This window comes from Pinus tabuliformis, chromosome 6 (genome assembly GCF_031772625.1).
Source record: "Pinus tabuliformis cultivar Carrire ecotype Pingquan chromosome 6, CPIR1, whole genome shotgun sequence".
Taxonomy (NCBI): domain Eukaryota; kingdom Viridiplantae; phylum Streptophyta; class Pinopsida; order Pinales; family Pinaceae; genus Pinus; species Pinus tabuliformis.
This window is the reverse complement of record NC_142292.1, coordinates 1,763,497,045-1,763,514,367: the sequence shown is the minus strand read 5'-3', so window position 1 is coordinate 1,763,514,367 and position 17,323 is coordinate 1,763,497,045. Positions and strand designations below refer to the sequence as shown.

At 42.0% G+C, this 17,323-nt stretch overlaps 1 protein-coding gene across 2 annotated transcripts in view; it reads right to left on the bottom strand.

The window, feature by feature from the left end:
- The window catches only part of LOC149265997 (dol-P-Man:Man(5)GlcNAc(2)-PP-Dol alpha-1,3-mannosyltransferase-like), a 319,649-nt gene extending 303,741 nt beyond the window's left edge, over positions 1–15,908 (bottom strand). The window contains exons 1-3 of one of the 2 annotated variants that reach the window (XM_089429926.1): positions 15,564–15,908; positions 15,408–15,442; positions 15,106–15,243 (exon numbers count right to left, since the gene is read on the bottom strand). In XM_089429926.1, coding sequence (XP_089286052.1) covers positions 15,106–15,243; positions 15,408–15,442; positions 15,564–15,705 — 315 coding nt within the window. In that variant the 5' untranslated portion in view covers positions 15,706–15,908. The remainder of the gene's footprint in view (positions 1–15,105; positions 15,244–15,407; positions 15,443–15,563) is intronic. The other variant, XM_089429922.1, reaches the window with a different exon arrangement.
- Positions 15,909–17,323: the final 1,415 nt, after the last annotated feature.

Genomic DNA, 17,323 nt, shown 5'->3' with positions numbered 1-17,323 from the left:
CTAGACCTCACGGGAGAACAAATCATCTTGCTACATAGTGGTATCCATACAACGCACTGAAGAGCTTTCGTAACCAGACGGCCTCTCAGGTAGCCATGCTAGCAGCAATATTCTCTGCCTCGACGATGCTCAAAGCCACCGACTTCTGCTTCCTACTCAACCAGGATATCGAAGCAGATCCCAAGGAGATCCAGCACTGAGAAGTGCTCTAATGATCCTCCACACTGCCTGCCTACTTAGCATTTGAAATATTTCGGCAGTGTATCTTAATCCATGGAGATTGTGCCTTGAAGATATCTCAAAAGATTCTAGGCACCAATCCAGTGAAGCTCAACCAAATATGACCTCACCATACTAACTGCAAAACATATGTCCGGACGGAGTTTCACCAAGAGCATCAACGCGAATGAGTTTATGAAACTTAGAGGCATTTCCCAAATCTGGTCCGACATCACTACCATGCAACTTCTGAAAGTTAAGATCCTCGAGTTAGTCACAGGCTTGCAGTTTATCTTTCCACATTCGGAATCCAACTCCCTCTATCTCCTACAAATGAGAGGGTCTGCACCTGTCAGACATAGGTGTCGGTATGAGAGGTCTATCATCCACAACCTTCAAGTAATGGTTTGGATTGGTTTCACTCCTAGTGAATCTCAGCTTCATCAGACAGCTATCAATCCTCTCATACTACGCCCGAGGTGTTTTGCTTCAAGCCATAGAGGGTTTTCTTCCACCTGTATACATGAGATTCCCGATCATGAATCTCAAACTCCTCGGGTTGTTCCAAACCTGTGGACCTGCTGCATGAGGGGAATGGTCCCCCTCATAAGATTTTCCTTTGATACATTTCAGACATGTACCTTCATGCTCTTTTTGAATTCAGGCATTCCTGTCACCATTTGACTTACAGACCTCCGGTGTTGTGTCAATGGACATGGTCACCAGTGGACTTCCTGCAACTTGATACAGCCCTGAACTCAAAAACATCTTTGAAAAATCTATTTTCAAACACGTACCTTTCCATCGATGAGTGTCACGCTGAAACCTTTGACTTCCATTTCCGAGATGGACACCAGGTTCTTGCGATTAGGTACATAAAAGAGATTCTGGGGTTCCTTCCATTCTTTGAAAAGTCGACCATTTCCTTGATGACCTGCATTACCAGTCATTCCTTTGATCATTAAAGATGTCCCTGGAATGATTGTTATCTTCATCAAGAGATGTGTCCCTGTCCTTTGGACACTCCTTCGCAAGATGGCCGATCTTGTTGCAACCAAGGTATTTGCCTTTCCTTCCACCCTTAGATCCGAGCTTCCCAATGAAGTGATCTTTAAGTAGGCCATCAGAAACTTCCGCTGCGCCATTCTGATAATATTCTCTGCTTCGACTTTGCCCTAGGTGAATTATGACGAACCCATTGATCCTTTTGTTTTGTCCCAACTGTCTTTGGTGATTGCTCTTTCACTCTTGCTTGGGCATTGTCTTCACCTCAGCTCTAATACCATGTTAATTTTAGGTATGTTCTATGCTAGAGCAATTTATTTTAATTTTCCAATATCTTTTCCAGATTAGCAATCACATCAGAATTAAAGTAAACTGCAAATAGAACATAAATATAAATCGCCGAATACAAGCCAAGACAAGAGGACACAAGATGTGGCGCAAGACAGGGACAAACCCCACAATGTGGGGAAACCCTTGATCAATTCTTCTTTTATGTTCTTCAAAGTTCAGCAGAGAAAGTGAGAGAGATAGTACATTTACAATAGAAGTCAACACTTTGACTTTTGATATCTGCAGTGATCAGTTGAAGACATATTGCTTCAATTGATTCTCTAATGTGACTCCTTCACCTATCATAGAGCTGCATCTCGTCTATTTGTTGCACCTTACCGTGTAGCATCATCATGCTGCTCATGATCACTATGCTTCATGCTGCCCATGATCTCATACATCATGCTGCCCATTCATCATGTTGCCCATCATCATGTTGTCCATGATCTCATACATCATGCTGCCCATTCATCATGTTGTCCATGATCTCATACATCATGCTGCCCATCGTCATGTTGTTCATGATCTCATACATCACGTTGCCGATTCATTATGTTGTCCATGATCTCATACATCATGCTTCATTATGCTGCCCATACATCATTCTTTAGTTCATATACATATCAGCCTTAGCTGCTTGCTATGGCTTGCAGCCTAGCAAGGCAGCTAGGCTATAGTTCCAAAATCCTCTACACAAACATGTTGTCATCAACTTCCTTGCACACAGTCCTATCATGCCCAAATAGTCCTTGAATATGTCACGCTATCACCTACAGCAATGTGACATTATGACACCTGTTTAGATGATTGTAATAGGTCTCTTTGCTGCTCTTAGATATCTCCATTGACTGTGAATTAGGTGTCTCCATTGACCTGCTTGGACAACGTATATGTTCCTCCATTAATGATTGTGTTTAGGGTTGTTGACATCATCTTGAACAGCGTATAAGTGACTGCGTTTAGGTTTCCATGAACAGCATATAAGGTCTCCATGGACCGTGTATACGTGCCTCCTTTGTTGCATAAAAACCTTTGTTGGTTGTGGCCCAGGGCACCGTTAATGCAGTGGTTAGGTCTCTCCTTTAGGACTGCGTATGGAGCCTTCTAGGACAACAGATTAGGGCATTCAATCTGTGTCTTGAATCCTTCCTTTACTGCGGCAAGATCTCACTCAACTACGGCTAGGATCATCTCCTTCATGACTGTAATTTAGGGCTGCGTATATGGCCTTCACCTTCACTGCATTTAGGGCATCATCCAGCATATATTTTAGGTGTCCCTCCTCCTCCAAAAACCCAAGACGTGGAGAGGAGGAGAACACATGAAGAGGATGTGTGTTACAAATGATTTCAAGTCCTCTATATTTATACTAAAACGTAGATGATGAATAGACACGACTATTGGGCTTTTGAGCCTACTCAAGTTGCTGGTCGGCTTGATAATTATTCCATAATCAAATTAATTCATATCTTCATAAATACTTATCGGAATCGGATGATCTTTAGATCAATCCTACGCCTCTCGATGAGAGGGATCCAATAAAAATATCAACTACCATAAATAAGCTGACCCACATGGAGTTTGGCCCTAGTTGCCAATTTTAACACTCCCTCTCAACTAGGGAGAACTCCATCCGCTGATCCATATGTCCGACTGTACTGTCTCTGCCATCAGTGCCCTGCATTGCTCTGCTCCACTCTGCTCAGCTTAGCTCCGCTCCGCTAGCTCTGCTCTGCTCTACTGGCTCTGCTCAGCTCCACTCAGCGCTGTTGGCTCTGCTCAGCTCCGCTGGCTCTGCTCAGCTTCGCTGGCTCTGCTCTGCTCCGCTGGCTCTGCTCTGCTCTACTCAGCTCTGCTCTTCTTAGCTCTGCTGAACCATGAAGAAGAAGAATTGATCGAGAATGTATCATACCATTCTCCACTGACCCAAAATCAGTCTCAGAGTGCATACCACTGGTCCCAGACCAGTCTCAACCGACCCAAAGTCAACATCATAGTGGGTACCACTCCTACCACTAGTCCCAGACCAGTATCATCAGTCTCAGAGTGTACCACTGGTCCCAGACCAGTCTCAACCAACCCGAAGTCAGCGTCATAGTATGTACCACTCTCACTGGTCCCAGACCAATCCTCCACTGACCCAAAGTCAATCTCAGAGTATGTACCACTGGTCCCAGACCAGTCTCAACCGACCCGAAGTCAGCGTCATAGTATGTACCACTCTCACTGGTCCCAGACCAGTCCTCCACTGACCCGAAGACAGTATCAGAGTATGTACCATGGTCCCAGACCAGTCTCAACCGACCCGAAGTCAGCGTCATAGTATGTACCACTCTCACTGGTCCCAGACCAATCCTCCACTGACCCGAAGTCAGTCTCAAAGTATGTACCACTAGTCCCAGACCAGTCTCAATCGACCCAAAGTCAGCGTCATAGTAGGTACAACTCCTACAACTGGTCCCAGACCAGTATAATTGATCCCAGATCAATGAAGGTCATCCTAGCATAGGGAGTATGGTAGATACAGCAATGCGTCCATCGGTACTACTATGGTCCCTATCCTCATTTCCCTGCTCAATGATTAGATGAGAGGTACTTCCCATGAGTCCCAAACTGCATGGGTAGGATGCCTCAACAGGAGAACTTAATCAACCCTGTCCTCACAAGAGAACTAATCATCCTGTTACACAATCGCCATGGAGAACACATCATCCAGGCCTCACAGGAGAGCTAATCATCCTGCTACATAATCGTCATGGAGAACACATCATCCAGACCTCACAAGAAAACTAATCATCCTGCTACATAATCGTCATGGAGAACACATCATCCACACCTCACAGGAGAACTAATCATCCTGCTACATAGTGGTATCCAAACAACGCAGTGAAGAGCTTTCGTAACCAGACGGCCTCTCAGGTAGCCATGCTAGCAGCAATATACTCTGCCTCGACGGTGCTCAAAGCCACCGACTTCTGCTTCCTGCTCAACCAGGATATCGAAGCAAATCCCAAGGAGATCCAGCACTGAGAAGTGCTCTAATGATCCTCCACACTACCTGCCTACTCAGCGTTTGAAATATTTCGGCAGTGTATCTCAATCCATGAGAGATTGTGCCTTGAAGATATCTCATAAGATTCTAGGCACTAATCTAGTGAAGCTCAACCAAATATGAGCTCACCATACTAACTGCAAAACATATGTCCGGACGGAGGTTCACCAAGAACATCAACACGAATGAGTTTATGAAACTCAGAGGCATTTCCCAAATCTGGTCCGACATCACTACCATGTAACTTCTGAAAGTTAAGATCCTCGAGGTAGTCACAAGCTTGTAGTTTATCTTTCCACATTCGGAATCCAACTCCCTCTATCTCCTACAAATGAGAGAGTTTGCACCTGTCAGACATAGGTGTCGGTATGAGAGGTCTATCATCCACAACCTTCGAGTAATGGTTTGGATCGGTTTCACTCCTAGTGAATCTCAGCTTCATCAGACAGCTATCAATCCTCTCATACTACGCCCGAGGTGTTTTGCTTCAAGCCATAGAGGGCTTTCTTCCACCTGTATACATGAGATTCCCGATCATGAATCTCAAACTCCTCGGGTTGTTCCAAACCTGTGGACCTGCTGCATGAGGGGAATGGTCCCCCTCATAAGATTTTCCTTCGGTACATTTCAGACATGTACCTTCATGCTCTTTTTGAATTCAGGCATTCCTGTCACCATCTGACTTACAGACCTCTGGTGCTGTGTCAATGGACATGGTCCCCAGTGGACTTCCTACAACTTGATACAGCCCTGAACTCAAAAACATCTTTGAAAAATCTATTTTCAAACACGTACCTTTCCATCGATGAGTGCCACCCTGCAGCCTTTGACTTCCATTTTCGATATGGACACCAGGTTCTTGTGATCAGGTACATAAAAGAGATTCTGGGATTCCTTGCTTTCTTTGAAGAGTCGACCATTTCCTTGATGACCTGCATTACCAGTGATTCCTTTGATCATTGGATGTCCCTGGAATGATTGTTATCTTCATCAAGATATGTGTCCCTGTCCTTTGGACACTCCTTCGCAAGATGGCTAAACTTGTTGCAACCAAGGTATTTGCCTTTCCTTCCACCCTTAGATCCGAGCTTCCAAATGAAGTGATCTTTAAGTAGGCCATCAGAAACTTCCGCTGCGCCATTCTGATAATATTCTCTACTTCGACTTCACCCTAGGTGAATTATGACGAAACCATTGATCCTTTTGTTTTGTCCCAACTGTCTTTGGTGATTGCTCTTTCACTCTTGCTTGGGCATTGTCTTCACCTCAGCTCTGATACCATGTTCATTTTAGGTATGTTCTATGCTAGAGCAATTTATTTTAATTTTCCAATATCTTTTCCAGATTAGCAATCACATCAGCATTAAAGTAAATTGCAGATAGAACATAAATATAAATCGCCGAAGATAAGCCAAGACAAGAGGACACAAGATGTGGCGCAAGCCAAGGACAAACCGCACAATGTGGGGAAACCCTTGATCAATTCTTCTTTTATGTTCTTCAAAGTTCAGCAAAGAAAGTGAGAGAGATAGTACATTTACGATAGAAGTCAACACTTTGACTTTTGATATCTGAAGTGATCAGTTGAAGACATATTGCTTCAACTGATTCTCTAATGTGACTCCTTCACCTATCATAGAGATGCATCTCGTCTATTTGTTGCACCTTACCGTGTAGCATCATCATGCATCATCATGCTGCTCATGATCACTATGCTTCAAGCTGCCCATGCATCATGCTGCCCATGATCTCATACATCATGCTACCCATTCATCATGTTGTCCATGATCTCATACATCATGCTGCCCATTCATCATGTTGTCCATGATGTCATACATCATGCTGCCCATCATCATGTTGTCCATGATCTCATACATCATGCTCCCCATTCATTATGTTGTCCATGATCTCATACATCATGCTTCATTATGATGCCCATACATCATTCTTTAGTTCATATACATATCAGCCTTAGCTGCTTGCTATGGCTTGCAGCCTAGCAAGGCAACTAGGCTATAGTTCCAGAATCCTCTACACAACATGATGTCACCAGCTTCCTTGCACACAGTCCTATCATGCCCAAATAGTCCTTGAATATGTCATGCTGTCACCTACAACAATGTGACCTTATGACACCTGTTTAGATCATTGTAATAGGTCTCTTTGCTGCTCTTAGATATCTCCATTGTCTGTGAATTAGATGCCTCCATTGACCTGCTTGGGCAGCGTATATGTTCCTCCATTAATGACTGTGTTTAGGGTTGTTGACATCATCTTGAACAGCGTATAAGTGACTGCGTTTAGGTTTCCATGAACAGCGTATAAGGTCTCCATGGACTGTGTATACGTGCCTCCTTTGCTGCATAAGAACCTTTGTTGGTTGTGGCCTAGGGCACTCTTAAATGCAGTGGTTAGGTCTCTCCTTTAGGACTGCGTATGGAGCCTTCTAGGACAGCGGATTAGGGCATTCAATCTGTTTCTTGAATCTTTACTGCGGTAAGATCTCACTCAACTGCGGCTAGGATCCTCTCCTTCATGACTGTAATTTAGGGCTGCGTATATGGCCTTCACCTTCACTGCATTTAGGGCATCATCCAACGTATATTTTAGGTGTCCCTCCTTCTCCAAAAACCCAAGACATGGATAGGAGGAGAACACATGAAGAGGATGTGTGTTACAAATGATTTCAAGTCCTCTATATTTATACTAAAACGTAGATGATGAATAGACACGACTATTGGGCTTCTGAGCCTACTCAAGTTGCTGGTCGACTTGATAATAATTCCACAATCAAAATTAATTCGTATCTCCATAAATACTTATCGGAATCAGATGATCTTTATATCAATCCTACACCTCTCGATGAGAGGGATCTAATAAAAATATCAGCTGCCATAAATAAGCTGACCCACATGGAGTTTGGCGCTAGTATCTCATTCTTCAACGGATTCTCCAAGGTGATTCCATCACCATGCTGCATCCATCATAACCATGTTGCACTTCATCACTGTGTTGCACTCACCATCACTATGTTGCACTTCATCACCACTATGCTGCACTTCATCACTGTGTTTCACTTCATCACCACTATGCTGCATCCCATCATGCTGCATTAATCCACTGATGACAAGCTGCTCCTGCAATTCCGATTAGGGCATAATATGCAGCCCTAAACTCCCTTGCTATGTGATATGTAGCTGAATTGATGAGGGCACTGATCTCAATGGATCAGCTCTTAAATAACCCTTGCTATGATGCTATGGCCTATGGCCTAGCATATAGCAATGCTAAAGTAAATGATCAAACACCAAGGAGCAGACTTTAACACTTTCCTTTACAGTAACGTTGTGGCTTATCAAACAATCCTTAGGGCATGACTATACCAACTCCCTTCATCACATAGTTACCTACAATAAACATGTATTAATGTTGTGATAAGATATTTCCTTACAGCCACCTTTGCTGTGAACATCGCTGTCAATGAGTGCTCCTTTAGGACTACTTCAGGCTGAGTATAAGGACCTCCATTAACAGCATTTTAGGGCTTCATCTAAACCATGTATAGCAGCAGATTAGGAACCTTAATAAATGCGGATTAGGGCTTCCTCCTAGAGCATGGTAGAGCCTCCTACATACAACGTAAGAAGCCTTCCTTTTACTGCAGCTAGCTGTGAGTATAAGCCTTACCTTGACTACGACTAGGGCTCCTTAACAGCGGATGGAAGGTGATTGACAAACCTGCATTTAGGGCTTCTTTAGAGCTTGACTTGACAGCGGATGAAGGTTCCCATAGACTGCAAATTAGAGAACCCTTTTAGGCTGTGAATTGTAGCTCCCTTAGACTGCGTTTAGGGCACATAAGAACCCTCCTTAAACTCCGGCCTAGTCTCTTTAAAGATTGCGGATAGAAGACCTCTCCTTGCGTAGATAAATCCTCCTTGACTGTGTGGAGGTGTCTCCTCTTAGGGTTGCGTAAGGCCTTCTTTTGTGACAGCATCTAGGGCTAGAGCAGCGTATCCTCTTTAGATCTCTCCCACCACCAAAACCCAAAGACAAGTGGAGAGAGATCACAAGAGATGATGTGTGAAATGAGTAGAAGACCTCTTCTATTTATGGTGAAACATTGAGGACAAGTGGGGGTAGTTTGGATGTTGGCCGACCTTGACAAATTATCACATAACGCAAATAAATTAATGTCTCTATGAATACATGTCAGAATCAGATGATCTTTAGATCAATCCTACACCTCTCGACGAGAGGAATCCATGAAAAATATCAGCTGCCATAAATAAGTGGACCCGCATGGAGTTTGGCCCTAGTTGCCAATTTTAACACTCCCTCTCAACTAGGGAGAACTCCATCTGCTAATCCATCTGCCAATCTGTACTATCTCAGGTATCAGTGCCTTGCGCTACTCTGCTCTACTTTGTTCTACTGAACTATGAAGAAGAAGAAGTGATTGTGAATGTATCATACCGTCCTCTACTGAACCGAAGTCAGTCCCATATAAAAGAGAGTGTCTCATACCACTCTTATTGACCTGAAGTCAGTTCAATAAAGAGAGTGTGTCATACCACTCTTACTGATCCGAAATCAATTCCAAATAGAGAGAGTGTATCATACCACTGTTACTAATCCGAAATCAGTTCCAAAAGAGAGTGGGTTGTATCACTCTTACTGACCAGAAGTCAGTTCCATTTGATCCCGGATCAATATCATCCTAGCATAAGGAGTACGGTAGATACACGATGCATCCATCGGTACTACTATGGTCCCTATCCTCATTTCCCTACTCATTGGCCAGATGAGAGGTACTTCCCATGAGTCCCAAACTACATGGGTAGGATGTCTCAGCAGGAGAAGGATGAACCACTCATCCTGCCTACATGTTGCTAGGGGTATCCCAGGGGAAGGCTGAACCACTCACCTTGTACACAACAAATCACTAGGGGAAGGCTGAACCACTCACCCTATGATTGTATCTCGACAGGAGAAGGATGAACCACTCATCCTGCCTACATAGCAGACCACTAGGGGAAGGCTGAACCACTCACCCTATGGTTGCTCATCGCTCCAAGAAGTACCCCAAGCCCCTCGGAGCTCCCAGAGCTCAATGTCCATATTATACTGGACCTTCAGGAGAGAGTCTCTCCATGACTCCTAGTTGTTCTCGGAAATTCAAGAATTTGACCTTTCCCAGGGGCTTCATCTAAATATCGGCGACCTGCACATCAGTCCCAGAGTGATGGAGCCTTCTTGCTCCCTGTTATACCATATCCCTGGATAAAGTGGTACCTGATGTTTGTATTCTTGGAGCAATCATAGAACACGGGATTCCTCAACAATCAAATCCCCCTCTAGTTGTCACAGAAGATCACAATGGTATCCACCACGTGTCCAAACAGCTCACAGAAGAGCTTCCACAACCAGACAGCTTCACAGGAGGACATACTCACAGTTGTGTATCCAGCCTCATCAGTGCTCAAAACAACCAACTTCTATTTCTTTCTCATCCAAGATATCAAAGCAGAACCAGCACCCATAAGTGCTCTTGCAATCCTCCACACTGCCTACCTAATCAGCATCAGAACGATCATGCAGCTTCACATTTCCGGCAGTGTATCTCAATTCATGAGAGGTTGTGCCCTGAAGATATCTCAAATGATTCTGGGCACCAATCTAGTGAGGCTCAACCATATATGAGCTCAACATGCTAACTGTAAAACATATATCCGGACGAGAGTTCACTAAGAACATCAATGCTAGTATGAGTTTATGAAACTCAGAGGCATTTCCCAAATCAAGTCCGGCATCACTACCGCATAACTTCTTAAAGTTAGGCTTCATCGAGGTAGTCACAAGCTTGCAGTTCACCATTCCAAATCCAGAATCCAACTCCCTCTTACTTTTGCAAATGAGAGGGTCTGCACCTGTCAAAAAGAGGTCGTCCTCATAAGGTACCAGTATGAGAGGTCTATCATCCACAACCTTAAAGCAAAGGTTTGGATCGGCTTCACTCCTAGTGAATCTCAGCTTCATCAGATAGCTATCAATCCTCTCATACCAAGCCCAGGTGCTTGCTTCAAACTATAGAGAGCTTTCTTCAACCTGCATACATGAGATTCCCAATCATGAATCTCAAACCTCTCGGGTTGATCCACATCTGTGGTCTTGCTATTACATGAGGGGAATGGTCCCCTTGTAAGTTTTCCTTCGGTACATCTCGGACATGTACCTCCATGCTCTTCTTGAATTCAGGCATCCCTATCACCATCTGTCTCACATCGAGTAGGGCCCCACAATGAAGATGGGCAGATCTTCGGTGCCATAGAAGAGATGTGACACACGACATGGTCCGCATTAGACTTCTTGCAACTTGATACAAATTGCCAACCTTGAACCCAAGAGTAAAATCATCTTGAAAATTCCTTTTTCAAACGCATACCTTTCCATCGATGAATGCCACCTTGAAACCTTTGACTTCCATTGCCGAAATGGACACCAGGTTCTTCTTGAGATCAAGTACATAAATAACTTTTTGTAAATGAATTGTGCTACCCTCATTCAATTGAAGGGTAGCATTCCTTTCACCCTTTCCGGGATAGGTGGCATCGTCTCCAAGAATAATCTCCAAGATTGTTTCCTTCTCTATCATATTAGAGAGCGCTTCCTTGTATCCAGTGAAGTGCCTTGAGGCACCACTATCAATAAGCCAATTTCCCAACAAGTCTGGAGAGGGCCGACATAAGATAATACTCAGAAGCAACATTTGATTCTTCATACCTGGAGTTCCTTGCTTTCTTGAAGAGTCAGCCATTTTCATGATGCCCTGCATTCCTTTTTCCTTTGCCATTTTACTTGTCATTCCTTCGATCATTGAAGATGCCCCTGGAATGATTGTGATCATCATCATGTGATGTGTCCCTTCTATTTTGGACACTCCCTCGCATAATGGCCAAACTTATTGCAAGCAAGGCATCTGCCTTTCCTTCCACCCTTAGATCCGGACTTTCCATTGAAGTGACCTTTAGGTAGGCCACCAGACGCTTCCGCTGCACCACTCTGATAATCTTCTTTGCTTCAACTTCACCCTTGGTGAATTTGAAGAGGGATGAGGAACCCATTAAGCCTTTTGTCCTTTCCAACTGTCTTTGGTGATTGCTCTTTCACTCTTGCTTGGGCTTTGTCTTCACCTCAGCTCTAATACCATGTTAATTTTAGGTATGTTCTATGCTTAGAGCAAATTTACTTCAATTTTCCATATTAGCTCAATATCAATTCCAGATTAGCAATCACATTTAGCATGATAGTAAAATGCAGATAGAACATAAACATAAATCGCAGAAGAACAAGCCAAGACAAGAGGACACAAGATGTGGCGCTAGCCAAGGACAAACCCCAATGTGGGGAAACCCTTGATCAATTCTTCTTATAATCTTCAATAGTTCAGCTGCCAGCAGAGAGAGAGATAGTACATATACATCAGAAGTCAACACTTTGACTTGACAAGATAAGAGTAAAGATCTTCACCATGAAGATGACACAATAGTTCTGATGACAAGGACTGCAAATCTGAACTCAAGTGAAGGCACACTTATCAAATCTCATTCTTCAACAGATTCTCCAAGGTGATTCCATCACCATGCTACATCCATCATCACTATGTTGCACTTCATCACTGTGTTGCACTCATCATCACTATGCTGCACTTCGTCACCACTATGATGCATCCCATCATGCTGCATCCATCATGCTACATCATGTTGTATTAATCCACTGCTGACAAGTTGCTCCTGCAATTCCGATTAGGGCATAATATGCAGCCCTAAACTCCCTTGCTATGTGATATGTAGCTGAACTGATGAGGGCACTAATCTCAATGGATCAGCTCTTAATAAACCCTTGCTATGATGCTATGGCCTATGGCCTAGCACATAGCAATGCTAAAGTAAATAATCAAACACCAAGGAGCAGACTTTAACACTTTCCTTTACAGTAAAGTTGTGGCTTATCAAACAGTCCTTAGGGCATGATTATACCAGCTCCCTTCATCACATAGTTACCTACAGCAAACATGTATTAATGTTGTGATAAGATATTTCCTTACAGCCACCTTTGCTGTGAACATAGCTGTCAATGAGTGCTTCTTTAGGACTACTTCAGGCTGAGTATAAGGACCTCCATTAACAACATTTTAGGGCTTCATCTGAACCATGTATAACAGCAGATTAGGATCCTTAATAAATGCGGATTAGGGCTTCCTCCTAGATCTCGGTAGAGCCTCCTACATACAACGTAAGAAGCCTTCCCTTTACTGCGGCTAGCTGTGAGTATAAGCCTTACCTTGACTGCGGCTAGGGCTCCTTGACAGCGGATGGAAGGTGATTGACAGACCTGCGTTTAGGGCTTCTTTAGAGCTTGACTTGACAGTGGATGAAGGTTCCCATAGACTGCGGATTAGAGAACCCTTTTAGGCTGTGAATTGTAGCTCCCTTAGACTGTGTTTAGGGCACATAAGCTATGTCACAAGGTTCGTCAAACTTTAACCTTGAGTTTCGAATTTTGGTGAACTTTAAAAAAAAAAAATTGAGGTTCAGCGAACCTCATCGAACCTCATAGCCATTGACCAAATCCACAAATCAAAACTCATAACTTCATGTCACAACTCAAGCTTGTAATTTATCCTTGCAGTTTCCATGTCCGTGATAACATTTTTTATATTTACTGATGTTGATTTCTTACTATTTTATCCTATAATTCCTTATATATATACATATACGAACCTCATCAAAAAATTCAAACTCAAGCCGAACCTAATCATTGCTAAAACCGAACCATGTGACATTGCACATAAGAACCCTCCTTAAACTACAGCCTAGTCTATTTAAAGATTGCGGATAGAATACCTCTCCTTGCATAGATAAATCCTCCTTGACTGTGTGGAGGTGCCTCCTCGTAGGGCTACGTAAGGCCTTCTTTTGTGACAGCATCTAGGGCTAGGGCAGCGTATCCTCTTTAGTTCTCTCCCACCACCAAAACCCAGAGACAAGTGGAGAGAGATCACAAGAGATGATGTGTGAAATGACTTGAAGACCTCTTCTATTTATGGTGAAACGTTGAGGACAAGTGGGGATAGTTTGGATGCCGGCCGACATTGACGAATTGTCACATAACACAAATAAATTCATATCACTATGAATACATGTCAGAATTGGATGATCTTTAGATCAATCCTACACCTCTCGATGAGGAATTCAATAAAAATATCAGCTGCCATAAATAAGTGGACCCACGTGGAGTTTGGCCCTAGTTGCCAATTTTAACACTTGTCCACTTCTATCCCAACATCTAACAAAAAATGGCGGAACGACCTCTCAAGAGGTCCAAAATAACTCTTCACAAGTGGATGGCTCCTTTATCTTAAGATTATTAGTCTTCAAATCATGGGTTTAGGTCATCTAAAAACCATTAAATCACCTTAAGTGAGTGCCAAATTATATCATCAAAGTATAACATCACCCAAGTGACCTCCACATCATCAAATATGGATGAAATAACCCCTACTTCTATCATAAATACCCACACGTGTATAATAATTAAAATCAATTCAAATATATCCAAAAGAGGAGAGTGCTCTAGCATGTGGGGATGCAAGTAGATGCAACTAGCCTCTCTATGCCTTGGATAATGTGACCAATGCCTCAAGAAAGGCGATATGTCTCGGAAACTGTGAAAGTACCTTGGAGAGTGTGAAAACAAATGGACATGAGTAGAACCACCTCCAAGGGCTCATGGCCAAAGCGTGGAAAATACATAAGAATAGAGAGGGTCCATGTGGGGAAAATAGCTATGCTAAACCATGGGTGTGACAATCCTTACAAAGTGCAATCACCTTTTACATAGCAATAAAGTGAGTAATTAGGGTTCTTGTAAATCATGTGTCCTAGTAGATCCATCCCAAGATTCTTGAATACCTACCCAGGACCTAAATGCTCAATAAGATGGGAGTTACCACCACCAAGGAATAGTGGGTCGGAGAAATAAAACCAAGCACCTTGAGAATGCGAACTAAAAGGACCTGCCATGACCATCCACCATAGGGGGTCTAGGCCACCATTAGTCAACACTAGTATATCAAGTCGCCCGAGTAGGTCACTTACATAGAAATTATCACAATTTGGGCTCATTAACATGGTCATATCTCATGAAAAAAATGCGGGTACACTGTAGAGGATATGAGGTGTAACAGACCCAAATGGTGCTCTTAATGAAGCAAAAAAGCCCCTGGAATGAACATTAATCACTAATACTACTAAAGTGCTTTCATTCGGATCCGATACAATGCAACAGGCCTAAGCTGGTTTTCAGATTTAGAATTAATCCATTTTCTTCATCCGAAAATAAAAATAATTATTTGGGATGGATGACTTCTGAACATCATGAATTCTCTAACTAAAAAAAATACAAATAAATATATGTTATGCAGGAAGAAAAGGTACCTGGGCAGGGAAGACTGCACCCCCTGTGAGAAACTGAAAGGCCGTGTAAAAGTAAAGGAACCCTGCAGGGTAAACTAAAGGTCCTGTGTCCCCTCTCAGCTCTGCATAATTCCTCTCCCCTCCTATGAAGCCCCTCACCTGCCCTTACTCAACACCAACATAAATGAAACAGATTCAACCTCATGTTCGTTCATGTTAAATATCTCACACACCAATAATCAATTATTTGTTTGCTTGTAAATCCATCACAAACGAAGACGAACAATGTGCATACCCTTTTCTGTATATAAGCCTGTACTTACCTGTGACATGTAAGCATCCCAATCGATCTTAGTATCTGTTAAAAAACGAACGTCTGGGTTAAACTTAGACGGAAGTCGAAAGACATGGAAAAAAAAAAAGGTAGCAGATAAGACAATGAAAGAGGTGGGAAGTTGGGGAGGAGGAGCGGAATTTACATGGAACATACGCAATAATGGCACAAGTTAACAGACTGTCCGTGAGTAAGAGTAGCAGAGCACAGTATGCCACAATGTGTGCATTCCTAATCCTAAACCCCTGTGATATCGATAACGGTGTCTCCTTTGCCAATTCTGCCATCACTGTAAAAAGGAATCAATAGCTGGAAAAGACGATCCTGCTCGCAAATCAGTAATTCATCTGCTCGCTGATGTTCTTAACTACTTTGAAAGTAACCCTGTATAACATATTTTGAAGCAAGGTAGAGGTTTACGGTGAATTCGTCATACCGCGTAACAAATTGAAACAGAGGGCGGCCAATGCTGGAAGTCGTAAATGGTTTTATCAAATAAATTAACAATAAAGAAGCCAAAAGGAGTGAGTAATGAATTTTATTAAATCAAATTGAAAATAAATAAACCAGTATATTATATATTTTATATAATTTGAAAATAAACCAGTACAATTGGAGGAAGGGTAGGGGTTTACACATAAATTTGGTGTTTTGATGTTTGTGTTGGATTTGATTTTAAAATATATGAAATGAAATGAGGTTCATGATATTAAAAATAGCCTATGCGATTATTAGTTTTTTGTTTTGCGCTTTTTGCAATTCAATTTTTTTTATTTAAATTGACCATGAGTTGGTCCAACCTTCCAACAATTTTCTCGCTGACAAGACAATGCCAAGAAACAGATGTTAACATATTCTCATAACTTTCTCTCATGTCTTTGAACGCATCACATTCCAAAATGAAATGTTTTTCTCATTCCACTACCCCAAAAGTGCAAAATGTACACACTCATTCTTCCCAAGCTTTTTTAGGCATTTTCCAACATCCTATTTCACAATGAAGTTGATGTGAGTTGGTTCTTAATTAAGCAATAAGAACCTTTGCCCTACACGAAATGTTAACTAATTAAAAATAAGAAGAAAAATTATAATTACACTTTAAGGTAATGTGTTTTAAAAATTGTAATCAAAAACCATATTCAATATTAAAATTTAAGAAAGTGGTAGTTATGAGAAAATTCTTCGATGCAAATCACATTATGATATATTCGTCGACGCGTTTCGAACCAACAAGTGTGGTTCATCGTCAATATATTAAAAGATATATGAAAATAAAATGGGTTTGAGGCTTTATGTTTTGAATAAATAATGAAGTAAAAGCATTAGTATTAAACAAATTACTACTAATTATGAAAGCTAAATATATTTGTTTTTAGATTTTAAAGTAAATATGAAAATAATATGTGTTTGGGATTTTATGCTTTCAACAAATAATTAAGTAAAAGCATTAACATTGAACAAAGCACTACTAATTATGAAAGCTCGATGGATTTGTTCAACAATGATAACAGCGGGCTCTCATTTTAAGGGTTGTTCAATGCAAAAATCTTTAGGCTAATCTCGCTCTCTCATAATTGGTGCAAAGGATCTTTTTGAGGAAAAGGATTTTGAAAATATTGACTTTTATAAATACACTTGTAGATTCATAAGTAAACAAAGAAGTTATGTTCTCACTAGGTATTTGTTAAATAAATGGGGGGAGCCCTTATGAAGAGGATAATCAAGCAAGTGGATAACAATATGTGTGGGTTCATTATGGCAATCAGTGTGGTAAATATGCATTGCCTTATGGTTTGGAGTTTCATCATTATCGTGTTTAATGTTGGGATCAAACCTAAAGGATTTCTCATAGGCACGAGAGCAAGAACCCCTCCTCATGCCCTGCACCTTATCCCCTTTCTTTGT